Source organism: Xenia sp. Carnegie-2017, unplaced genomic scaffold (genome assembly GCF_021976095.1).
Source record: "Xenia sp. Carnegie-2017 unplaced genomic scaffold, XeniaSp_v1 HiC_scaffold_14, whole genome shotgun sequence".
NCBI classification, from domain to species: Eukaryota; Metazoa; Cnidaria; class Anthozoa; order Malacalcyonacea; family Xeniidae; genus Xenia; species Xenia sp. Carnegie-2017.
The window spans coordinates 2,070,194-2,096,979 of NW_025813447.1; the positions used below are offsets into that span (position 1 = coordinate 2,070,194).

Below are 26,786 nucleotides of genomic sequence, written 5' to 3' on the forward strand. Positions count from 1 at the left end.
TGATAAAATAACAATCAAGATATTACGTTGAAATGTTTAACTGTTCGTGTCCATTCACGTGATCGTTGCGTGATCGATAACACAAGTATATGTAACACGTATTTAAAAATCGGTCATGATATTTTTAATCATGAAACGAGATGAAGCTGCGAAAAAACAAAAATCGGACGAGCTTTAACAATTTTTATAACTGCTTTTATAATAATCTATTAGGGGGAATTACGTTAAGTGTTATCAAATATTAAATTGCGGCAGGAAAAACGTGTTGAGACCAATAGAGAAATTGAAAGATAAACAAAACCTCCTTCTAAATTCTACTTATAAAAAGGATACATCCCTCAAGTGACGCGATGCTTTTTCATTAATAGCCTTTGTCAGTAGACAGTGCTAGAACATCATCAGTACCCAGATTGTATAATACATCGACGATTATACACACAAATTTCTACTTTCTATAATGAGGGCGTTAAGGATCAAAAAATCGATGCAGTTTCACGATACATTACACACTTCGCTGAAGATATGCGTATAGAATTAAACTATTTCATGAGCCCGAATTCAAAAATACAGTTTATTGTTTTCTAATACTTTTAGCACATTTCTAGAATCATACTACATGTTGCTACGATAAATTCTTTCCTTTTTCCAATACAATACAACCACAAAACGACAATTTTAAAGCGGAAAAGCTGATTCACACGAAGGAAGATATCAATTAGTGGTGTACATTCATCTTCTCATCATGTTTTGTTTACTTACTTGATCTATAGCAATGCATATTAACTTTATCTAAATGTATTTCTCTTCGTTATTAACATAGGTTATCCCAGCCATGATCGCATCATCTCATACGGTCAGGTATTTTCAACAGTACTTTATTTTAAAAAAACCAACGACGTGTCTGAAGAACGTCTTTGTACGCAAGAATGGGGTCGAGGAACCTTCTAGAAACCACAAATGCTTTAAAAGTACAAATAAACATAGCGCCAAGTTTATTGTGCACGGCGTTAATGCGTTTGATGATTATACAATGAAATTTTAATTTGTCAAAACCAAACGATATTTATGCATGAGACAATATATTTCAGTAGGAGAGAAAAAATTATACCACCCACCCACATCACAAGGAAAAAATTTGACGTAAAAAAGAAACCGTTCATGAGATGCTGTGAGTCATGGGCTCTATCGCCGCTGGTGATTATTATATATATGTATAAAAAATGAAAAATCGCACGCAGTTCAAAATATATGACTAAAATGTTCGATGACGTTGAAAACAATTCTATAACATGCACGGGATAAAGAAAGCCTTGCCCATACACGTTTAGTCAATATTTACGTTATGCCAAAGATCTTTAAAATGTCATCCTTTAATCTAAGAAATAATACGGGAAGCGCATGCAATGACGTTATAAAATCAATTAACACGAAAACGTTGTTGTTTTATATACATCGTGTAGCGCGTTATTAAAGCCCCAGGAGTACTTGTGTTAGCGAAATATTACAAGAACATCATCGCTGTTTTAATGTAACAAAGGAAACTAAGAAACAAGAAGATAAACCGTCATTCTTGTAAGCAAGGGAATAAAATAGGAAATGTAAAATAATAAAACAGTTCCAACTAACGATATCATTGCTGAGTCATGACAAAACAAAAGCGCGCGTGTGTGTTAAAAATACACAGTGTTAAAGTCAAAAGAGATTTGTTTTAAAGAGCTTCTATTTGAATTGACCAGAAAATTCTATTTTTGTTTGTTTCGTACCCTGGAATAGGATATCGCGGGGGATGAAATTTTATACATATATATATAGAATGACTGAAAGACAGCCAAGTTTAGTGACGGCAATTTTATTGTTATTATATTGCCTTCGTGTAATATAACACGCTGTCACAACAACGAACTAAAATAAAGGTCAGTCAAACTACAACATGATCATACATCATTGTTTGCTCTTGTATTACGACAATAGTATTGATTAAAAAAATTTTGCTGTATACAGGTTGTTTTTAATCCTTGATAAAAAATCGATGTTCGTGAACCACGTGCAAACAGTCAACTAGTTGCATATGCATTTTTTCCAGATGTATTAACAAAACTTTCACAAAGTGGACACTTAGAGATATACATTGTCATTACCGACTTCTTGACATAGAATTTTAACAACAACGGCGCTGACCATCAATTGTATGTTGGTATAAGCTATGCACATAATGTTGAGTTGTATTTAAAAAAACATTTTGATGCAATTCCTCTTCCGATAAATGAAGATAATAAAACAGTGTTTCATATCAAAGAAGTTTTGAAATATAATTCGGTTATATTACCATGTGTGCACGATATCAAGCGATTTAATGCTTTACAGACATTTTATACGTAGCTAAACATATTATACACATTTCAAAAAGGTTTTAGAATAAAATCGATCGTCGATCATCATTACATATATGCATTTCTGAAACCTTTATAGTGTACCTGAAGGAAGAGAAACACTTTTATACTCACAGTAGTGTTAATAGTTTAATAAAGCATCAGTATAATCCATGGGCGAACACTGTTTGAAGTGTTAGTAATTTATCTACAATTGATGGCATAATCTATTGAATGAAGCAACGCCCATCATTATTTGCCATTTTTATCTGTTTATCCAAGCAGATTAAATATATATCCATGATTGCAAATATACATAATTATGTAAAAATATGGAAGAATTTCTAGAAAGCTCGTCCTGTCGTCGATAACTTAACTCTGTTTGAAATAGGGTAAACAAGAACATAGTACTTACTTGAGCAGCCAAAAACACAAGATTCATCAACTTTATAAAAAGACTGATAGAAACTTTCACTCATCTAATGAACATGCGTTTGCATCGGTTTAGCAATAACAAGCCTTGTGCTGCTTAATATGAATACCAGATGTAAGTTCTTCAAGGCTTGATGTCAGTTGTTCAAAGATTTCATGCGAGTTGTTCACAGGCTCTATGTTTAGTAGTCTACTGGCTTTATGTCAGTTATTCACTGACTTCATGTGAGTTATTCCAAGGCTTCATGTAAGTTCTTTCCTGGATTCACGTGAGTTCTTCACTGGCTTCACGTGAGTTCTTCTTAGGCTTCATGTGAAATCTTCACTGGCTTCACGTGAAATCTTTACTGGGCTCGTACGAGTAGTTCACAAGTTCTATTCACAGAAAATTTTTCCTAAACGCCTTTAATGTGTTATGTAAAATCCATAATGGTTTTTCTTAAATCAACACTCTCTATCCATGATTGGATTTAATTCCTCTTTTCCACTACAGTTATTCAACATGGGAATTACGCAATAAATTCCATGAAAAACAACAATGTTGGATTTTTTAAAAATTTTCCAATGATTGGAGATGTCTAATAGTTCAATCTTCGTTGTCCATTGATTTGACGCGGTTTCTGTTTATAATACGTTCCATAATAAGTTCAGCGCTACCAATTTACAACTAAACTTATATTATGCGGCGTGCTTGTCGGTTGATGAAGCGCAGAAGCGAACTTTACACAGACGCCATGACGTTACCATCTTGTGTTCAAAATCCATCTTGAGCACGTACAATTTACGCGCTCTCACCTTCGGCAAACTTCTTACAAACCGCAAGTTTGATAGGCCAACAAATTGATAAGAACAAGGACCTTTCTCGCTTGTTTCATTAACCAACTCTAAATTCAAGCACAATTTCCAGGGTAGATTTCGAATGCAATGAATGCAAAAGCCGAAAAAATGTCGGCCAAAACAAAAAAAGAGAGATGGAGGTGTCAGTGATGTTAGAATTACTGATTTGAACAACATTATGGCGGTTAAATACAATATCCCAATTTTATAGTGGAAACGCATAAACGTATTTAATCGATACATGCGATATAATTAGCATGTAATAAAGTAGCCGGTCTTCTCCATTAAACTGCATCAGACGGCAACGAACATATTACAAAAGTTAACCCACAAAGTCACAATTTCGTACATTTGCCCACTCTTTAAGACTTGAATTAGAGCAATTGGGGAAGTAATTTATGAGAATCTACACTCAAAGTTCCTGAATGTTTCCGCATCCATGAATATATTGATGAAGAAAATCATACAATGTCGTCAGTTGTAAAATTATCATTAGTAGAAACGGGACTGCGCTTTGAAGTTGCTGCACTATTAAAGAAAATGCGCTTTCGAAAGCACTTACATAATAACATTTGCTATACACATTGAAGGCCACACATTCGAAAGGGAAAAAAACAGCAAGGAAGGCACGTATCTAACTCCTAATATCGATAACTAAAACACCTGTAAAGTTAATAACGCACAGGAACAAGCACGCTACACAATGTTGTGTAAATAATAATTGGCTTTTTGGAAAAGAGAAAACAAAAATGAGAGTGTAAGGTATGCCGTCACGTAAATACCAACCAGAAAGTTCCAAGGACTTTGAGAAAAACCGATGGAAAATTGCGGAACCGTAAATCCACATTCGGGAAAGCTAGGATTTACGGTAGAAGGAAATGCAAAAGTGAAATGTGACAAAAAATACACATGTGGATGCCTCGAGCCAAACCAACCCAAATTGAATACGATTTATGTTTTAAGTTGCCGGATGACGCACAACCGCAGTGTGTTTGACGTCATTTCATCCAATAACGATTCGTGAAAACTGCAACTTTTATCTAGCGCATATACAGCTGGCACCGCCAATATTTGCGATCATTTTTCTCACTGCAATGACAAAACATTCACATACGCAATATTTGTTGCATTTCCAAGTGAACCGGACGCTCTAAAACGACCAATGACCCCTTTCGAAGACATTTCAGGCGTGCAAATAGTCTTGTGGATAGCCTTGTGTATGCGTGTTTCCTTTTCAAGCAAAGGTATTGTTTGCGAACTTTGCGCGTCAAACTGGGGCCATTTCCCTTTGACATTGACGTAGCAAATGTATAAGAATAGTGCACTCGGCATTTGGGTATCACTTGAAATCAACTATAAACACGAAACTTACAGCACTAAGAGAGGAAAGCTACTACGAAAGAAATTATTCGTTCTTTAAACAATAAAAGAACTTTAATCATAAGGTAAAGTAAAGTAATATTGGTATTTCTATTGCTTTCATAGGGATGTCAAGACAATTTCCTTTTTAAGTGATTGTTTTTCCCTCCAACGAACGCAAATAATGAAAATATGCAAATGAGAGAAATGGTTTTATTCATTCGAAGAAAAAATATGCGTCGCTTTGGTTTCCAATATATTCAAACCACATCACGACGTAGCCTGTAGCTATTTTATGCATCGCGAACTTGAGATGCTTTTGCCAAAATACGTGGGAGCTCGGTATAAAAATACATTTTGACTTCGTTAGCATAATATCGATGAATAAAAAACAAGGAATGTGAACTCCTCGCACAGCAAGTGAAGCCGTGTATGTGGGAGCTAACAATCAACTTTGATATTATCCTCGTGGAGTTATAACTTCAACATTTCACAACTTTGACTCAACTCGTGAAAATTGATTTTTTTTAATGCAATCGTGTTTTGCTTCAACAATGCATGTCGAACTGAATGGTGATAGCATTTGTTTGGATCTTAACATGTACAAAATCAATTTAGGAGAATGAACTGTTTTCAAGGAACAAACAATATTAAACAGCAAAAACGTGATGCAAACAGCGCATTGCCGTAATTATTACACGCCATTAAAAGATCGTCAAATTTACATAAATATATACGCAAGAGCTCGATCAATGATATTGAACTCAAACGCCATAGCGGTTATCTGTAAGCAGTTTGCAGAAGTGAATCTCTTTTCGATATTAAATAAAGCCGCATAATTACACATGTGACAAAACAAAAGTATGCGTGACCTGCTTGATGATTAATACCGCGTTCATTTCATTTCGACATGGGCGTTCCTATTATTAGCTTACTATAAGTACTGGCACTGAACCAGGAATGATAAACGGGAAATTTTAAGGTCACCCTTTCACGACAGTTTTAACATCTCCTCTTAGACATGAATCTGGGCGGCTCCAGCGTTAGGCAAAATATATTTTAGGGGAATAAAGCTCTATGATTGGTTAGATCTTATTCTTTGGACATTCAAAACCAATAGCACGGTCACAAAGTTTTTGGATTTAAAAAGTACTGGCTGTTATGTGATTTTGCCTAACCCTGGATATCCGCTACTGATTTCATCATTACCAGCATGTCGAGCACGAGGAAACGGCAGTTGTCCAACAATAGTGACGTAGGCATTTTCGCTTACCTTTTTAAAGTCGTGTAAAAAAGTTGACATTTGGCTTTATTATCTTTAGGTTGAGCTTCATTCCTGCAGAAAAAAGAAGATATAATACAACGTTGAAAACTAGTTTGATAACAGTATACAATAAAGCAACTATAATTGAGGAGGATTACAAATTTGAGGAAAAACTATAAAAAAAAACAAACGAAAAGCTCGTTGCATAGGAAGACACCGCATTAAAAGACAATCCCGCGAAAAAATGGAAGAACAACATGGAGAACAGAACATTGAAGAATTAACAGCACAACAACAACGTTTGGCAATCATTGCTAAGACACTGCAAACAATCGGAGATGATCTCGACAAAAACATCAGAACAAGAAAACATTTCAACTACGGTAGCTGGACAACTATAATAACTGCGGTGTTTGTCATTACCACGAACTGTTTTTCATCCAACGAATCTACAATTTCCGAGTATTTATGAAAAATGGTGCCAGCACGCTGACTGATAAAAGTGAATGAATGTAAAATCGTGAACTCGTACACTACATCAAAAATCCCATGCATTCACAATGAGTCTTAGCTTAATTTTATACGTATTTATAATATATAGTAACGTAACATATTTATGTGTGAAGATGTAAATAAAGCAAAAAACAATTCAAAATATGAATCGATCTATGCCTCAATGATAATAGAACAAGTTTTCACTCTGCTCTGCAAACCCAGCCCCCCTTGTGTCTTCCCTTTCCCTCTCCCCATAGAGCATGCTCTATTCTCATTTTATCTTGCTCTCCAACACCCCCATGCTTTCCCTTTCCATTGTCTAAATAAAACAAGATTTTACCTTGCTCTCAAACACCCCCTCCTATATTTCTAAATATAAATCCCTCCAACACCCATGCTTTCCCTTTCCATTATTTAAAATAAGATTTTACCTTGCTCTCCAACAACCCCCCTATGTCTTCCCTTTCTATTATCTAAATAAAACATATTTTTACCTTGCAATCCTACACCCCCCCGTCTCTCTCCATTTCATTGTCCTTACAGAACACATTTTTAGCATGTTCTCCACCCCATGCTCCCTTTCTCATTTTCATTATCATTTCTTATCATTTTGTGTTCATTACATTTTTATCACTACCCAACAAACATTCAAAGCATCAATAGTAATGAAACAGCTATAATGCATTCAATTTGCAAAGTGTGATTCACATTTTTTGTGTACTTTGCATCTACAAACGATTAAATAAGTTATAGAAAGGATTAAGTTCACATAACTTGCTGTTGAAAATGGAAAACCAAAATAGCTTTCTGATAAAAATGTGGCAAAACATGCAAACCATGGCCCTAAAAAATTCCTTGGTAATGCCGTCAATATGATACCAAAGAAAATGCTAGATAATTTTATGCACAACACAAATGAAGATTTGCATTGTAACAAAGTAAGGAAGTCAACTGTTTAATTATTCTACATGCTAACATAGCTACCATTTGCTAAATAATCATCTAAACATTCATTAGCCATAAACACCTTCCTAATCCTTAGGATACTTCATGCGTACAAGCAAATTGTGCTAATATCATGTCGAACATGATCAATCAACAAAAGACTGGGAACTACTATTTTACACTTTGATGAATGATGAAAATCACAAAGGCAAAAAAAGGCTTTAATTTTAATCAATGCAAAGATAAGAACTTGTTATCTTAAAGTATAATAACTCCGATATGCAACAATTTACACCCTGATAATGAACAAAAGATAATTCTGAATTTGAACAAAAGATAGTTTTGAAGCAGAACAAATGATAACTCTGAGAATGAACAATAGATGATTCTGAAATTGAATGAAAAATACCCAAGCTTGGAATTGAAGAAAACATCTCTGAAATTGAACAAAATATAACTCTGAGAATGAAAAACAGATAACTCTCAGAATACGAATAAAAAATAACTCTGCAATTGAAAAAAAGATAACTTCAACAATGAACAGAGGATATCTCTGAAATTGAACAAAATGTAACTCTAAGATTGAACATAACACAAATCTGGGACTTAACAATTAATATTACAAATATTTTTTTCGAATGTGCCAAAGGATTGGAACAAGAAGGAAACAAGAAGGCTCAGCCATAGAAAAATGGAATTTTGGTACATTGTCTTCAAGAAAGATAGGTAGCTATCACTTATATTTAAATGATGATGAGGTAATAATGATAATCAACAAAAAATGATATAAGAAAACACTTTGGCAAATTCTTTTTAACTGAGTTTGAAAATATTTGAGTAAATATAATATATATCTACAAATTTCACAAAAGGTTTTGTTTTTAAGTTTTCTGCACCACCTTTGTTGGTCTACAAATATCTGGACAAAGATGACATTGTCTCTCAGCTAAATTTTCAGCCAGTTTATCCTAACTTGATAAATTTAATATTTCTTTATTGCCATCAAACAATCTTCCTTTCAACATGTATTAACAAGAACGCCTATTTTAACTAACATAAATATAAACCTGAGTTTTCTAGCTAAAGTTATTTGCAATTATGTATGAGATGTAGGTCAATGAGCTAGCAACGAAAGGCAAGCAAATTGTAAATTTTCAGACAATATAGGAGAATACTTACTTGGAGATGCAAGGGGTTTTGCTTGCTTGTTGATTGATCACATGAAATATTACGGGAGACCTGTAAAGCAAAGTTTCAACGTCAGGATAATGTTGTGGACGATACGCCCAATTTCATTTTGGCTGTTGACCTGAAGACTTTCGATTAGTTTTCTGTTGAAATAACTGAACTAATAGCCATGAAAGTTTACCAAAAACATGCACAATGGAAAGAAAAAATTGTTAACCTTCATAAAAATTTCCTAAAAGCAGAAACGAAGGTCAAATAATAAAAAAAACAGCTAAAATTTGGACCATACGACGACCATGAGGCAATGGAGTTCAAATTGGAGTGGTATGTTGAAAATTTCAATTTTCAAATGTAACCTGAATGGCGGCAAACACCCGCCAATTGCTCGCAAAATAGATGATAAATAAAACAATCATAAATAAAACAATCTTTTTAGGCCGTATTCTGTATCAAGAAAATGTGCTAAAAAATGATTTCTAAATGCCGAAATTCATGACTACATAAAAATCACAGAAAACTACTTATTTTTACTGACTGAATATGATTTAAGTTGTTTGCATCTCTTGAAATTGCAATCTTTGGTGTTTCAGTACTCCAAAGTTTCATAATATTCGTTTAAAGTTTTACCTGTCGCGATCTTGTTTTATTTGTGAAACTGCTGACAATATAGCAAAAATTGCGGGTGCACTGTACATGATAGTAGTTGCTATCATGTAATATCATTTATGACCTATTATTATATTATATTATATTATATTACTAAGCATTCCATATTTTTATATTTTAACTTTAAAATCCATTTTGCAATGTCATTACTAATTAGGACATTATCTAGAAGCTTGCTTGCATGCTTGCTTGCATGCGCTAGAAGTTTGCTTACATGCGTAAACATATTTTAAAAACCCCAACCGCGTTGTTGTTATTGTGGTTAACTATATCTTGCTGTAACATACTGTATTGCGTATGGGATGTAGGTCACAAAACCACAATACTTCCCATTAGATATTATATATATATGAGTAGTTTACACCACTGAGAACAACCTACGAGAACAACCTACGAGCACAAGCTACGAGGAGATAAACTTAGGAGGCATAGCCTACCGAAGTAGGTTGACAAGCTATAATCTACCAGACAACTATCTTGGCTTTTGTGCCATAACTATCTTTTGGCTTTTGTGCCTTTAATCAATTTGGAAAACTATTGTGAGTCATTGTTGGACTCACGAACGCTCAAGAATAAAGACTTACGGTTGTACTCAGACAGAGGAGATAAGTTTACTCATACTTATTGATATTATTATTAAGACACTTATCTACTTTAATATTTACGCGTTGATTAATAAATTGTTTGATAAATATAACTGGTTCACACTATCTTTGTTGCGTGTGGAAATAGAACCAAAATTAATAGTTATTCTTTCGGGACCACGCACGTAACTTGCACAATGATCAAAACAACAAAAAGGCGAGCTTGCGGGGATGTGTAATCCATTTTAAAGGTGAAAATGGGCCATTGACTGATTTTACCGAGACATCTTTGAAAAAAGTTTTACATTGTCACGAGCTTTGGTTACTATACAATGGTGAGCAGAGAGACATCGCTGAAAAGAACAAAAATTTGATGAAAAAAATTCAGTCCATGAAAAGTCCTTTGGCTGAGTACCGTGGAGAGTTAAAGTACCATAGAAATTGCTATGGAAGATTTATAGCTAAACATATCATTTCAAATTAACTTAGAAAGATTGATCCTTAATCATTATTTAGCACCGTTCTTTTGAATATGAACCAGCAAATTTAGCGAATTTCACACAAAACAATAAGGCGGATATAGAAAATAAATGTCGAATTTTTGATGGCTCTAGCTCTCTTGATTGCAAGTTTTCGGAATGTAAACAGGCAGATTTATATTAAGTGAGTACATATCAGTACATCTATGTTGTTTTTACTTAGTCATGAATTTCTGCATCTCAACCTGAACAATAATCCACCATAGAATACGGCCTATTTTACAACTTGCTTTATTAATTTTTTCGATGTATCTTGTGTTTTTAGTGCTTTCACTTCTACTGAGAGCAAAAAATGAAGCGTAACTCGATCATTAATAACAAATGAAAGCGTAGCTATTTCTCGATCGTTGTAATGAAGTCGATAAAAATTCAATGACCCCGACGAGAATTGAACTCGCAACCTTCTGATCTGGAGTCAGACGCGCTACCATTGCGCCACGGAGTCATCTGGTTATTACAAACGTAAAAAACCTAAAAAAACCACAACAGTATAATTTTACTTTGCTGTCATTTTATCCAACTTTTTTCTTTCTTCGTAAAAATAGCAATAAAATTCCAAGTTAAAGACGGCGGAGCATTTTTTGACTTGTTGGTGGGCCTTTGAACGCGAAGCTAAACCCAGAGGATCTGGGACAAATTTTAATAATTGAAAATGGCTTCAACATTAGTTGGGAAGGGGTGTCTCAACGCTCCAACTTCGCGGTCCTTGACCTGACTCATGACATTATGAAGTGGATTGACGAATGCTATACCTTGCATTTAATTTATTTATATAGCTCTATTGAAAACGAAAAATATCTCAAATATATAGGTCTTTAAAACTCTCATATTTCTCTTTGCAGCTGATCAAAGAAAATCCTAGTGAAATTTGTTTTAATTGTTACGTTTGTGTAGGTCAGAAAAAAGGTGACAGAAATTATTTGTAAGGAACACAAGTGGTCCTTGAAACCAAGAAAAGGATTGATTAGAATTTTTGTCCACCAATACTCCAAATGTGATGATGAAAAAACCTCAATGGCAATAATCAAATGGGAAAATTAAGAAAATTTGAAATGTTTCGTAAAGTACAAAAACAACGTGCAGATTAATCTTTGTCGACCTATTTCAACACAAGAGGACAAGGATTACCTGTGTCTCAGTAGCTACAAATTCCCTCGTGAAGCTGTGAGACAGTCAGGTGAAAAGATTACTAAAAAATTGTGTAAACAAGCACCCTTAATCCGGTAAAGAATTACAAAATCGACAAATCCAAAAAACATGACAAAACTAAAATAGCTAGATGACCACTTGAGAAATCTTTCATCGTGAAGGATTTGTCTGAATCTTTCATCGCGAAGATTTGTCTTGACTAATTTTCATTCTTTCTCAAGTTTGCCTTAATCCTTGCACACGATGCTCTCGTGAACATGCACGTTTGTACGAAAAAGAGGTGTGAATTGGGCAACTGAAAGGATGTGAGCTTAAAACAGAAAAATTTTTGGTATTTTGATGTCACGAAATGTAGCCAAAAATATAGGCAACTTATTCCTTTTAAGAAGCATTGCTTGATGGATTCGTTAGACTAACGTCAGGTTCTTTAGCAAGTGCAGTTTTGTTTTTGACAAAGTTTACTATTAGTCATAGAATGTGTAGAGTTTGCAAATAAAAAGACTTACCGCGCACTACAGCACTCTACATAAAAACTTTGTGATCGTGATGTTCAATATCGTACGTGCAAGTAATTAGAGTTGTTTTTTTTAATGAGAAGTAAATTTATAGTTAATGAGACATTAATTCGTGCACATTTGAAAAGTTTACAAGCAGTTAAACAATTTTTCTTTTTGACTTCGTGTCAATGACGGTTTTAAATAGCTAAAGTATTTTTAATTTGTAATAGAACCTTGGATGGACGTGAAAACTTTTGCAATTTAAATTGAAACGTTTCCGGCAATTTTAATACTTAAATCATTTTCAAAACAATGAAAAGGTACGAAAGCTAAACGCTGCGTCAAAAGAGATAACAATTTAAACGTTGAAAAGTTTAGCACAATTTAAATGTATCAGTAAGATATTGCAATCGAAAAGTTTGAAGTAAACACTCGTCACGATTCAAACGTTTAAAAACGTATCAAAATTAATTGCTTATTAAAATTTCTTAATTTAAATGCTCAAAAAAAAAACACAAAGAACGTTTTGAATGACGTCATATAGCAAACACGACATGACGTAAAGACGTGAAAATGGTGTGATTTGGCCATGGAATGAGTGAGTCCAACTTCAGCAAGCTTCATGTTCAAGACCCAAAAGTCCTGACGGGAAGGAAAGGGTTGAAACCTAAACACTCTAGGATCCCCATCGTCATTTTATTCATCACTTGAATTTTCATGACGAAAGGTGGCGCGCGACGACCACGTGTCACACAATAACACGTGACACGCCACGCCATGGGAGACTGGAAAACACAAAATGAAAACCTTTCACGTATTTGTCCAATTGTTTGATTAATGAGCAAATATTGTCTGTAGAAGTCAATGTTTTTTCTTGATTACATAACGTTCACCATTCATTGCAAACAATATGTACTTTTTTGATCTTAAAATAGAGATCGCGTGACGCACAATGCGGGATCAGTTGACACATCAAGAATCAACGAATATTATTCAAAAGTGCTAATAGGGGTCGTGAGAACGTACTACGGGGAAATAATTTTAAATATTAACACGGTTTCATGAAGCAATAGTTATTCGCAGCTGGCGTACCTAATTCTTCAACGAAAAATTTCTTTAAATGTGCATTAAAATCACAAGACAGTCAAAGTGATTTATATACTGATAATGTAAACAAAATGTATGTCACTCTAAGCAAAACTTCCAATTTTAAGCATTTTCATGATCGCACTGTGTCGACAAAAGAAATGTCGACACAAGCTCTGAAGGCACTCTTGTCGATATTGATTATAAGAGCGAACTGTACAAGAACAAATATCATAATTTTCGTACGTTATAATCTCAGTAAGGTGTACGACCTAAAGATATTGTTCGTTTCCAAGCACGTTGACAGAAAACCAGTGACGCTTTATCGAGATCCATGTAGAAACAGGAAAACATTACATAGGCAAAAACGATGGAGGAGAAACACAAATAAGGTCATACACACCCCTTACGGCTGACTCCAATCATGCTGTGAGGATGGCTGTGAAAACGTCATTATAAAGAGTTGTTTGCCATAATATTCTATGTTCGAACAGTACTTTTTTCGTGATTTTTGAAGACAACTGATTGAGAATGGATATTAGTTGATATTGTACAGGTTTTACACTGGTGTCAGAAAAATCGGGATTTTACACATGTAAAAGAACGAGGGGGATAACTAACTCTACTGCAAAACTTTTTATGCAATTTCTTCCTGTGTGGTCTAACTTATAAACTTGGCAAATAAAATAACAAGACAAGTCAACTTATCCATTCCACAAAAACAAAAAGGAAATTTATGAGAGAAGCAACGCATAGGAAATTGTATTTCGGTTTTGTGGAAAGATTAATGACAAAACGTAACAGGCTACAAGCTAAAAAGTTTCCCCCGAAGATGCTGTCAATAAACACAGAAGCTTCCCTGCAAGAAAAACTGGGAATGCAAGCACGCACGCAGTAGCTCACAACTACACGAGAAAATTTAAGTCGAGATGTGAATTCTCAAAACTGTGATGATTATACGTAAAGCATTTTTGCGTATCTATCAAGAACGTACATTTTGAATAACACCTTCAGAGAGGCATGACTACAAATTTACGGAGTGAACTTTAACAGTGAGTCAATCAATTATGTAATAAAAAACATCGGAAAAGCAAACGCCTGCTGAGTCGAAAGACTTGACATAAGCTATTGCACTTTAAACTAATTCTTAAAGTCCACAATGAGTTAGCAAAACTGATAGGAAGACCACCAGTGCGACGAATTTTGAATGTCAGGAAGATATACATCACATCACAATGACGTTTGACTAAACTTTTGACTTTCATTTCATAACAAAAATGTAGAGCTAGTTAAAAATATATATAATATATCACGAGGCTAGCATCAATGTCCAAGAAACAATGATGTAAAAAATTGTAAAAAACGTCAAGCTTGTTTGTGTGCGAAACGCATTAGAAACAAAGCTAACAATAATCCGCATATGTTATCGTTTGTCTTAAATGCATTTGATACGTGAGAAACGATGGACGTTTAAAACAGGCCTCATATCAGCAGAAATTAAAATAATCGTTCAGCAGTAGGTAGCTGTTGAAACATCAACTCTACACATGTAAAGTTGGTCAATAAGACAATTATCACCAATAAGGCTACACACGCAGATAATTCGACGTGAAAGTATTTATTCGTGTAAGCTTAGCGCGCAGCAACACTGACAGCGTGGGCTAATCAAGACAAGCGTTACTAATAATAAGATTATAACCTTGGCCTTTTTAAATAACAATAGACTGTTTCGAATCTGACCGTTTTAGATGAAAACTGGTCACATTTCTCGCGGTAGTATGCGCAAACATACAGCACGAAAGTGTTATCTGTTTTATATCGACCAAGGAACAATGTAATTAAACAAGGAGTGTCCTCTTAAAATCATGCATTTTCAATGTGCTGAGGTATTTTAAGATGTTCGATCACGCTCGTGAGTGAAATAGCAAGAGGAGTCATATGAATGCCAAATGCTTGATAAGGCACGAGTTTTCAAAACAAACCCAAAAGAAAACACTGGAAAAAGATAATAATCAAGAGCGACTGTATACCATACCTTGAAAGCAACCACCACCAGCAAATTATCTTTCAAAAAATGGGACACCAAAAAATTTGAACACCAAAAAAAATATTGAAGCATTCCTTTTGCGACCGGCAAAGAGCAAAATAATGAGGATATCATTTCCAATCAGAGGAAAAATATTTCTACAAATTGACGCCAATGTAAACACGGGAAATGGAAACTTCGAATAGCACTTATGAAGTGCGAAACTTCAAAGATGCGCCTGTTCTATTTCTGTTTATATACGATGAACACGTTTAAGAAATATCGGTATTTCATTTGCGTCAAAAGGCTTGTTTTTTAACACTCACTACAATACACCCCATGGTTTCAGTTATAAAGACGAAACTCAAAAACCATACCCTGATATTTTAAAGCTAAGACCTATGTCGTAACAACAATAAACGTCAATTGATCACTCAAACTTAGGTTGAGTAACAAAGAATGTTCTTTGTTTTAGAACAAAGTCTTGCGATTAGATAACAAACACTTCAACAATTCCTCGTTCAAAATGACACGTGGACACTTCATGTCGCTCTAAATAGAATCACAAGACTTGGCGTCGACTTAAATCCTCGAATAACTTGTCGAAAGATATGGACAAAAATTGCATCGGCTTCCTCGAGTCAACGAAGAGTTTTGCGAAGGAGTACCAGAGGGACTGGCCCGATGTAAAAAGTGGCAGGGGAAAAAGTAAGCCTTATTTGATGAAAGGCGGGAAAAAGGACTTCCCCTAAACTCTTTTAATTAGCCAACCAATCAAAATACAGCTTGCCCAGAGCTTATATAACAGTGGTCAACTAGAGGAATACGGTCAAATGAAAACAATCTCTTCATGGTGGTTGAATATCGAAAACCGGTCCAAGTAATCAGCCATCAATTCGTCATATCTTTGCAACAGAAAAGGAAAGAGGAAAGTGATTAATCAAACGTATAAGGAATGTCGTTCTTTCGATACACGATTCTGTTGGAGAATACTTCGTCGGTGGGAGCGAAATTGAGAGAAATTGGTGATGCTTTGGAAATGGAACATAACGAACAAAACACACAACGAAGGCAAACGAGAAATCAAGGAATCGCAGTCGTCTGTCTTGGATTGATTCTCTTGAGTGCGATGCTTTGGAAACAGCGCAAGTGATTGCCATACGTGACTTATGGAAAAATAAGCATGAACGCGAGAAAAATATTGACAAAACAAGATGTATGTCATCCGACGAACAAATAAATGTAACGTATCAAGGGTGTTATAATTTTATGATGAATAATAATATACTCAATAGTTCAATGTCCATGGTGCGAAGTGCAGTTGATTTTGGTGGAATGAATCACGTCAACACTTCGTTAAGATGATTTCAAATGGGATAAGAAATATTTACAGCAAAGACTTTATATTTAATCTATACGGTTAGTGAGATTTGCACAAGTTAAGTCACGCTTTCGTAAGAGAGGTGTTGTAATAAAATCAAATTGGAACTCTTATAAACGTGTGATAAGACACGAACAGTGGTTTACTATAAACATGAATGTCCCGAAGCAATGGCAATTTTGCTTCTATGGTAAAACGAGAACGGTTTGGAGAAGAAATGCGCCATATTTTATGTTGCGTTGTATATAGGAGCGCAGAGGTACTGTTTTTATGCATGAAACTTGTGCTGCATTAAAATTGAAACACGATTGTAAATAGATGGATGGTCTGATATTTATAAATATATATATGTATAGTTGTAAATGGAAATCAAAATATCTTATAAGCGGAATAAATTAATGCAATCATTCAAGGCTATAGCAATATCTTTACTAAGATGCGAAGATGTATCGCACTTATAAAATGTGTACAATTTAACGTTGTTTTGAAATGTGAAGACGGATATTGGAATATCAGTGTGTTCAGTTGACTTTATTAAAGGGGTTATCAATGGCAGGTGTTAATGCACAAAGCACTAATTTGCATATACCTATTGTCCATTGTTGCTACATGACCATAGGGTGCAGTTGAATATTGTCAAATCATCAAATTCGTTCGTGATAAACGAATTTACCGGCTTCATAACCACTAGCAAGTAGCGACATGGCTCGCCTCCTGACTGCCAAGTAAAACACACCGTTACTAGGTACCCTCTCGCTTTGCATACAATCTACAAAAAAAATGAAAGAAAGCACAAAGGTTGCTTTGTGGGAAAAAAACAATTTGGTAATAACACAACATCGTCATGGTAATTGTATCTTATTGTATCGTAAATTTAGCCATGACTTTCAAATGATAATTACTGATGATCATTTGAGAAAGGTTCATGTTTTCAAATTAGCGTGTCCTTGCCAAGAATCTGAGACCTGCTTGAGCTGCAAACGTGGCAGGAAATCGGTAAGAGTTTGTAATATTCTAAATGTTCTAAGAATGATTTTCACGAAAAAAGGAAATAAAATATAATGGAATCGTTGAAGCGAATGACTCGATCGAACGAGGAAGATCTTTTACGTATTTTCCCAATAGAGCGCGTTGAAAATGCAAATTGTAAGCTAATCTCGTTCTAAATAAACAATTTTAAGTCAATAAAGTGGCAGTAAGTGAGTTATCTCAATTTTTTAAGGCAAATGTCAAAGTAGCGGGTACAAAAATCCTAAATCAACAAGCAATGAAGTTATCAAGATTAAATAAAAATATCATTTATTTATTTCACCACGAAACCAACGGATGTTTTATTTGTTTTACATTTAGCTACGACGATTGAAATTACTGAAGCATTAGAAAATACGTATTTTTTTAACATGATAATTTGGCGGTCCAATACAAAGGAATGTTTTGTCAATGACACAGTTGGCAACAGCCGATGATGGCAAGCGACATTCTTATGTAAATCCCAAGTAGCAAGCTAAACATAGTGTTTTACGAATGTATTTGTTTTGAAGGCTCGTGACAATGTACCTTGCAAGATATCTGACTTTCTCTCTTCAGGCATTCTGCTTCAATTCGTGTAAAATGTGAGCCGCCATTTTTCTTCTTCTGCGTTTTCTTGAGCATTTCTAAAAGGGAAAATTTTTTACGTAGAACAAAAACCCCTCATCCTCGTAATTAAAAATGAAAATTGCACATGACGGATTTTTTTGTCTGCTTGTTCTTTTATGCTGAGTTCTACTGCGGTGAACGCGTTGGAAACCTTCAACATCCGTACGCACGCTGCGTGTTACACACACGCATAAAGTTGCAAACGAGCCAAGATGTGCACATTAAACAAGGAACTATAACGTCTATAATTGTACGTATTTCGTTTTTGTACATTCTTGCACAATTATGAATTTATCAGCGAGCTCGCCCTCGCTCGCACGAAATTCGCCTTTTAATTTGATGCGTTGTGTGATCATCAAATCACATAATCAAATGAACAGATAAAATTAAGTAAATTTTCGGATAAGCATAAATTATTGGAAACTACAACGACGAAATAAACAAAAGCATAAACAACAAAACGCGGTTTGGTGTACAAAACAGACGAGCTAACTAAACAAATTTATAGGGAACAATATTTAACCAAAGCGATTCGTCAAATAATCGAACGCATCCCGAGAAAAATCAGAAAATTGCGACCTCAACGAACTTGGTATAAACAGAAACATAAAAAAACATGTTTTACAGATTATAAAACTAATGAAAAGAAAAACCAATACAAAATTAGAAACTTGACAGATAAATGTCAACCAATCGCAGATTTTCGTTCTTCTTTTCAATTGGTGTAATAAAGTCGTTCGTTTTGCACAAAAACATGTGTTTTTCAATATTTCTTTTCCTATCAATTCCCAGGCGAATATCATTAAATCGAAATGTCTAGAATTATTCTGTGTATTTAGAGCAATTTCGGCTTTGTTTAGATACTTATCGAGCGACGTAGGAAGTTAACTATAACACAGGGAGCAAAATAACCGCCAGGAAATTATAACAGGACAAGTAAATTAAGAACGCCAGGTAGGAAATTGTAAACAAAGTCCAAGCACTTAGAAAACATCTTGCTGAAAAAAATAATACAAGGACAATAGCCTTGCCATGTACATAAACTAAACATAACCAATTATTAGCGTTACAAAAATTTTCAAATTTTCAAAAATAGCTTTTCAATGAAGAGCCACCCACCGGCTGGCTTCGTTAAGAACATTAAAAAATTTCGTCGCCAAAATGGAACGTTCCCAAACGAATTCAGAATAGACATTGTAAACAAAGCCTCCAATTGGACTCTGGAATTTCAAATCTTTTTATACATTCAAAATTAACGTGAGAACTTGGCAGCAAACATTCGAAGGTGGCAACTGGCAAGGAATTTTGGAATATTAGAATAAAGTTCAGTTAATAAACAGAAGATAATGGTCTTAGAAACACGATTGCCATGTTTGTGGACATGGGGGAAGCTTCGTTCCAAAACCAGAGCTACGGTTCTAACTTCCTACCTTAAGTCTCCGACACAAATGTCGTTGCTAGAAAGCGTAAAAAGTAAAGAGCAGAGTGCGACAGACATAAGGAATGAAATAACAACCGAAGTCTAGAATTATTGGATGGCCAAAATTAAATGAACGCACAAAAATTGCGTAGTTGTTCCGAAAAACGTATAATATACATTTTCAGACGTTTCAGCCGCATACATTTACGATTAAGTATTTACTATCGTATGGAGATAGTAGAAAGTGTTTGAAAATTGCCCTGTTTTTCAGATGTCAATACATCAGGGACAGTGGAGCAGGGGACTGGGGGCTACAAGCACCTCAATATTTTCCACCTTAACTTACACGGTAAATGCAGAGGGCAAAAGAATCCTTTCTGCTATGCCCTCCCAACAAAAAAATTTACATACTTCATGGTCTCTGCACACCACCCCCCCCCCATAAAAAATATTCCGTGGTCTCTGCACCCCTCCCCCAATAAAAATATTCCGTGGTCTCTGCCACTTTGTATCAATGAGAATAGGCAATCGGGAGGGAGGGGTTGGTGACGAAGATTAACAACTGACGCCTTTTCCTTAAAACCATCGTAATCAAAACACTGAAATAAACATCATAACGTTGAGCGTACGGAACAGTTTAATATGACAGGAAAGTGCAAAAGTTTTAATATATTCTCTATAGACGGGACGATCCCGTATCTTTTGTTAAACTGTTAGCTAAAATACGGTTCAAAGGCTATACTCACGTTCGTAGGAACTTGAATAAAATGCGAAGAACTTGAAGATACACCTCTCTTCTTTTTCTTACACGATAGGGGATTTGGTCCTTTAGCTCGTTTACGTTTGCGTCTGATGATTTCAGGTTGTTTAAGTTCGCTGGATTTCAATTGTTCCAATGTTCCCATTTCACGATCTGTCGGTTCTATTCGAGCAGTCTGAACCTATTGCAATGAATTCAAATTATCATAAGTTTATTTGATCCTATTCGTTCTATTCTATTCTATTAGTTCTATTCGAGCAGTCTGAACCTATTTCGATGAATTCAAATTTTCATAGCTACATTACAATGCAACTGACCCAGATTTCTTTTCGCATAAAAACACATAATTTATAATTAAAACCATAACCACGGCTCGCGTAATTGTTTCTACATTGAATTTATCAAACGCATTAACCTAATTGGGCTCAGTTTTCGAGGCTCAACACAAAATAATGGCCGACATCAGTCCAGTCAAGACAACCGGTCAACTTCGTTTTAGCTCGGGTTGAAGTCGGTTTTTCGAACGATCTCTAATGCACATAATTTGCACTAAAAACGTAAAATAATTTCGAAGCAAATGATTTTCGTATTTGACTTTGTAACGTGCTTACGACAATGTCACAAATGTATCAGTCAGATGTTTTTTAAAATATTCTCAAATGGTAAAATGGCCAACACCCAAGTAGAAATTTAGCTGTCAATGGACGAATTAAACCATCTAAACAGAATACTTTGTGTATGATAACGGAATCAAAGTTTACTCCAAGTTCATCCATTATAATAAATACAAAAGCATACACAGGTTTTTCGGAACACAAACTGAATTCGTTCTGTTCTTTCGAACAAAGAAACGTGTTCACAATTTGCGAAATTTGAAACGAAGTCACAGCTAATTATGATTTGGAGTATTGTTTGACTGTTTGTTGATGTACGTAGCGCAAAGTGACAAATTTTCATATGTCTTGTACTTTGGCTTTTCACATACTTCGCGAGATTGACAAATTTTTCTTTCAAAAATATTTTATGGAATCGAAAAATCAACGTTGAATGAACAAGGCTGTGAATTGATAACGTAACTAAACCAAAATAAATGCCTTTTCTCCTTCCAAGCCTTTACCTCGGTTGCTCTTTTCTGACAGACAAATGATGGTCTTTCCATAACTATACAGTTATAGTTGATATATAATAATGGAACTCCTAAAGTAAAAAAACGTGTCTTGATCTTCCACGTGACTTGATGTATGTCACGTGACTAATTTGGGGTATCGATGATAAGTTATAAAATACTTGAATAACATTTAGACCAAGAACCTGCAGAATGAAATATTTTGCATTTTCTGGTGTAGGGTTTTTGCACATGGAAAGATGAGTAAAATTAATTTCATTTACGAATAAAGAAGGGTGAACAAAGAGCAAGGAAATCTATATGTCTGTTCTATCCAATCTCGTGAAGTGTCTAGTGAAAAGCTGGTTTGTTTTTGATGTTCGTAATTTTTTATTTAAGGGCTTTGGTGGAATTGGCAAAAGCTGTAGCATGTTTTCTGTAATTAGTGTTAATGTATGTTCCCTTGTATTTATAGTATGTTGTTGGCAAAGTTATACAAATAAATAAAACACAATTTGAAGAAGTATCTGTAAAATACAATTTTCTATGACCCATATATGACATCAATAATAGCAATGAAAACAGAGGGTGATCAACACAGGAGTGCACACCCTCTCTGAAAACAGGAGGTGATCAACACAGGAGTACACGCCCTCTCTGAAAACAGGAGGTGATCAACATAGGAGTGCACACCTTCTCTGAAAACAGGGGGTGATCAACACAGGAGTGCACACCCTCTCTGAAAACAGGAGGTGATCAACACAGGAGTGCACACCCTCTCTGACCACTTATAATTTGTTTGTTTGTTACTGAGAAGAAGTCATTGTACTTCACCATTTTAATGTGACATACCCCTTGAATAAAAAATCCTGAATCCACCTTTGACCTTATGTCTTAAACAGTCTGAGCATTTCAAACTAATGATACAATTAGAAACCAAGGCATTTAACCATTTTGTAATTTATGACATTCCATTATGTTTGAAGTCAGGGGGATCAACAGTGATCACAAAGATGTAAGTCTTTGAAGATTTGAACTCTTTACGTGAACTTTTGCTGTACTTACCACTCAGCAGTTTCATTTATCTTATGTTTTACAACAAAATATTAGGATCATGAAATATTAAAATCTTGTCAATTTTTAATTCAACCTTTGTGAAGAATACGTGGGAAATGATCGACAAAATATGCCATAATAGTGCCGAGTCCATAAACCCCTGCCCCATGCTTCCTACACCCATGCATTCCAAATTAATGAAATAAACTAAATTCATACTGACCAGGAATTTTTCTCAATGCATTTCGAAGTTCTTTATCTTGAGTGGCAATAAAATACCTCTTCTCGTTGTTTTCCCTAAATTTTGAATAATGTAGCAAACCTCATCCAACAATGAGATATAGCTTGAACATTTCTTGACCAGTCAGTAAAAATATTGTTGTCAATCAGGTGCCAGGCGGGAAACGGATTCCCAATATAAGGTTCAAGACTATGTTCAAAATTATTTGTTGGGCTCAAATATTTATTTTGAGAACAAGTCAACATATATTTTACACTGCCAGAAAGATCACGCAAGTTTGGCAATGAAGTGTGTTTCACTAGTTACAAGATAAATATTAGAGCCCAACAAATAATTTTAAACATAGTCATAAAATTTGTTTTATGAAATTTATTAAAAGAGTGACATTTCATCTTTACTCAAGACATCTTCAGACTAATTAGGAAGTTAACAAGAAGCTCTATATATATCTATATTCTTGTTAACTTCGTAATTAGTTTGAAGATGTCTTCAGTAAAGATGAAACGTCACTCTTTTAATAAATTTCATAAAACCAAATTGTTTATGACTATGTTTAAAATTATTTGTTGGGCTGTAATATTTATATTGAGTCAGTAAAAAGTTAAGCTTTCAGTGATGTTATTGAAAAAATATGCAGTGATTTAAGTTGGTTTTACTTCCGTGTTCTACAATACTCTTATAAGCAGAACTCGCATAATCGCGTGCCTGACGCATCCCAGGGCAGACAAAATTTGTGTTGGGCAACTAAAATCCTTTGACAAATGTCCCAACAGACAGCCACACTTACAAGTTTTAATACAAAAATTGTGATTTTGAAATTTCATCACACCTAAATAAATACTTGTCAGTCTTTCCTTGTTGTTCATTTCTTATCTCATTTTGTAGCATATACCATGGGCAAGTCAAAAAAAAGGTCTGGGGGAACCAATGTTTTCAGTGTTACCTGTCTAAAGACAACCAAATGTTTCAGAATTTTGCATGCCATGCTAATAAGTGCAGTTTTCAACAAAAGCAATACCTAGTCTTGTACTCAAGAGTAAGTGTAGGGTTTGGGTAAGGGATCAGTTTACCCAGTCTTGTACTCAAGAGTAAGTGAGGGTTTGGGTAAGGGATCAGTTTACCCAGTCTTGTACTCAAGAGTAAGTGTAGGGTTTGGGTAAGGGATCAGTTTACCCAGTGTTGTACTCAAGAGTAAGTGTAGGGTTTGGGTAAGGGATCATTTTACCCAGTCTTGTACTCAAGAGTAAGTGTAGGGTTTGGGTAAGGGTTCATTTTACCCAGTCTTGTACTCAAGAGTAAGTGTAGGGTTTGGGTAAGGGATCATTTTACCCAGCCTTGTACTCAAGAGTAAGTTTAGGGTTTGGGTAAGGGTTCATTTTTCCCAGTCTTGTACTCAAGAGTAAGTGTAGGGTTTGGGTAAGGGATCATTTTACCAAGTCTTGTACTCAAGAGTAAGTGTAAGGTTTGGGTAAGGGATCATTTTACCAAGTCTTGTACTCAAGAGTAAGTGTAGGGTTTGGGTATGGGATCAGTTTACCCAGTGTTGTACTCAAGAGTAAGAGTAGGGTTTGGGTAAGGGATCAGTTTACCCAGTGTTGTACTCAAGAGTAAGAGTAGGGTTTGGGTAAGGGATCAGTTTACCCAGTGTTGTACTCAAGAGTAAGTGTAGGGTTTGGGTAAGGGATCAGTTTACCCAGTGTTGTACTCAAGAGTAAGAGTAGGGTTTGGGTAAGGGATCAGTTTACCCAGTGTTGTACTCAAGAGTAAGTGTAGGGTTTGGGTAAGGGTTCATTTTACCCAGTCTTGTACTCAAGAGTAAGTGTAGGGTTTGGGTAAGGGTTCATTTTACCCAGTCTTGTACTCAAGAGTAAGTGTAGGGTTTGGGTAAGGGATCATTTTACCCAGTCTTGTACTCAAGAGTAAGTGTAGGGTTTGGGTAAGGGTTCATTTTCCCAGTCTTGTACTCAAGAGTAAGTGTAGGGTTTGGGTAAGGGATCATTTTACCAAGTCTTGTACTCAAGAGTAAGTGTAAGGTTTGGGTAAGGGATCATTTTACCAAGTCTTGTACTCAAGAGCAAGTGTAAGGTTTGGGTAAAGGATCATTTTTCCATATATGTGGAGAAGACTGGAGTATCAGAAGACTAAACTATTACCTTTTACTTTAGGTACTCAAATACTTCATGTATACATCATGAAACTTCATGTAGGTCACAACAACATCAACTATATTAACCTACTTTTAACATACCCACTAAATGAGTAACACACTCTGTTGCTGAAACATGCTGATCTTGATGACCACAGTTTCGGCTTTTAAATCTTTTAGCTATAACAAAAGCACCATAGAGCGATCCTCCAAGGTTTTGCAACTCGTTCACAACACAATCTGTTGTCACTGTGATTTTGTCAAGGTTTAAGTTCTTCTTAACTAGTATTTCCCCCACCTTTTGTATGAATTTGAACTCGAAATTTTGAGTGTTTTGTATGAGGAGTAGCAGCCAGGGGGCTTTAGTCATAATATTCTATTTCTATTATAAAACACAAATACATTTTCCGCAAGGATACATAGTTGAACATTGGCATCAAGGTACTTTGGTAACTGCTCCTTTATGTTGATTTTATTTAGCAATGCGGCTTGGCAAAAGGTCCCATCAACTAAAGAAATTTAAATCAATCAGCAATGAAATTAAACGATGTTTAACCTGCAGATATTATAGTTTTATGGCAACAGAGAAGGACGAAAGAAACAAAAAACACGCGCACTTACCTATTACCTGATACGGCTCAAAAATCCCGAAAGAATTCTTAAAAAACTTGATATACTTTTTAACCGTCTTTTGCCTTTTCACTTTCATGATTTCATAACGCGAAATGAAGACAACACGTGGAACTCAAAACGTGATCACGTAAGTCGCGTGACGGGTCACGCGCGTGGTCACGCACTTTAAGATTATTAAAATAGATACGCGTTGCGAAAAGCAACAATAAAGAAGAAAATGGTTAAGTGTACTTTCATCACACGATCAAGGCTTTAATTTGAACAAAGGGGAATTTCGAGATGCATTAAGTTTACGTTATGGATGGCGATTGAAAAATACCCTCAGCACTGCATTTGTGGAAAGGCTTTTGCAACCGATCACGCGATGATATGTCCTCATGGTGGTTTACCAATAGTGAGACATAATGAAGTTCGAGATATAAAAGCACAGTGGATGGCATAAGTTTGCTCGACAGTTGAGAAAGAGCCACAACTACAACCTCTTTCTGGGGAAGTGATATTACCTCGTACAGCCAATAGACAAGAAGAAGCGAGACTAGATATTCGTGCTAAAGGTTTTTGGTCTAGACAGCAAGATGCATTTTTTGATGTAAGGGTATTTCACCCAGACGCGTCGAGCTACCAAAACACCAATCTACCTGCACTCTATCGTCAGCATGAAATGACTAAGAAAAGGGAATATGGTGATCGAGTAAGAGAGATTGAATATGCTGCTTTTACACCACTGGTCTTTTCAACATCAGGTGGTATGGGGAAAGAGACCGCAATTGCTTATAAACGGCTAGCTGATCTGCTGGCACAAAAGAGAAAGCTGCAATATGGCATCACGCTAGCGTGGATGCGTTGTGAACTGTCTTTCGCACTGATTAGGTCCGCAATTACTGCGATACGAGGAAGTCGATCTGCCTCAACTCGCGAACACACTTTAAATATTGACCTAGGTTATTGGGAAAGTTGTCTTTACACCTGA

At 35.4% G+C, this 26,786-nt stretch overlaps 1 protein-coding gene, 2 long non-coding RNA genes and 1 other non-coding gene across 7 annotated transcripts; 2 read left to right on the forward strand and 2 right to left on the reverse strand.

Moving 5' to 3' along the window:
- Positions 1–4,673: 4,673 nt before the first annotated feature.
- LOC124434272 lies at positions 4,674–6,938 on the forward strand. Its single transcript, XR_006944729.1, has 2 exons — positions 4,674–5,083; positions 6,320–6,938. It is a non-coding gene; the product is annotated as an uncharacterized LOC124434272 (long non-coding RNA).
- Positions 6,939–10,228: 3,290 nt separating this feature from the next.
- Positions 10,229–20,076, forward strand: LOC124434274. 2 transcript variants are annotated; one of them, XR_006944734.1, is made up of 5 exons: positions 10,229–11,855; positions 15,912–17,813; positions 18,168–18,705; positions 19,316–19,409; positions 19,552–20,076. It is a non-coding gene; the product is annotated as an uncharacterized LOC124434274 (long non-coding RNA). The 2 variants fall into 2 exon arrangements; XR_006944735.1 differs by lacking the exons at positions 15,912–17,813; positions 18,168–18,705; positions 19,316–19,409; positions 19,552–20,076 and adding an exon at positions 13,260–15,408.
- On the reverse strand, positions 11,052–11,123 carry Trnaw-cca. Its single transcript has one exon. It is a non-coding gene; the product is annotated as a tRNA-Trp (tRNA).
- On the reverse strand, positions 17,225–25,903 carry LOC124434270 (rRNA-processing protein UTP23 homolog). Of its 3 annotated transcripts, XM_046984157.1 has the most exons (8): positions 25,805–25,903; positions 25,603–25,692; positions 25,286–25,432; positions 23,020–23,094; positions 21,753–21,832; positions 20,622–20,816; positions 18,375–18,472; positions 17,225–17,586 (listed from the first exon to the last, which is right to left on the reverse strand). In XM_046984157.1, the coding sequence occupies exons 1-7, from the start codon at positions 25,890–25,892 to the stop codon at positions 18,401–18,403; spliced, it is 747 nt and encodes a 248-aa protein (XP_046840113.1). In that variant the 5' UTR covers positions 25,893–25,903; the 3' UTR covers positions 17,225–17,586; positions 18,375–18,400. The 3 variants fall into 3 exon arrangements, with proteins under 3 accessions (XP_046840113.1, XP_046840112.1, XP_046840114.1); XM_046984156.1 differs by having other exon boundaries at positions 17,225–18,472; positions 23,020–23,092; positions 25,284–25,432; XM_046984158.1 differs by lacking the exons at positions 17,225–17,586; positions 18,375–18,472 and having other exon boundaries at positions 20,495–20,816; positions 23,020–23,092; positions 25,284–25,432.
- Positions 25,904–26,786: the final 883 nt, after the last annotated feature.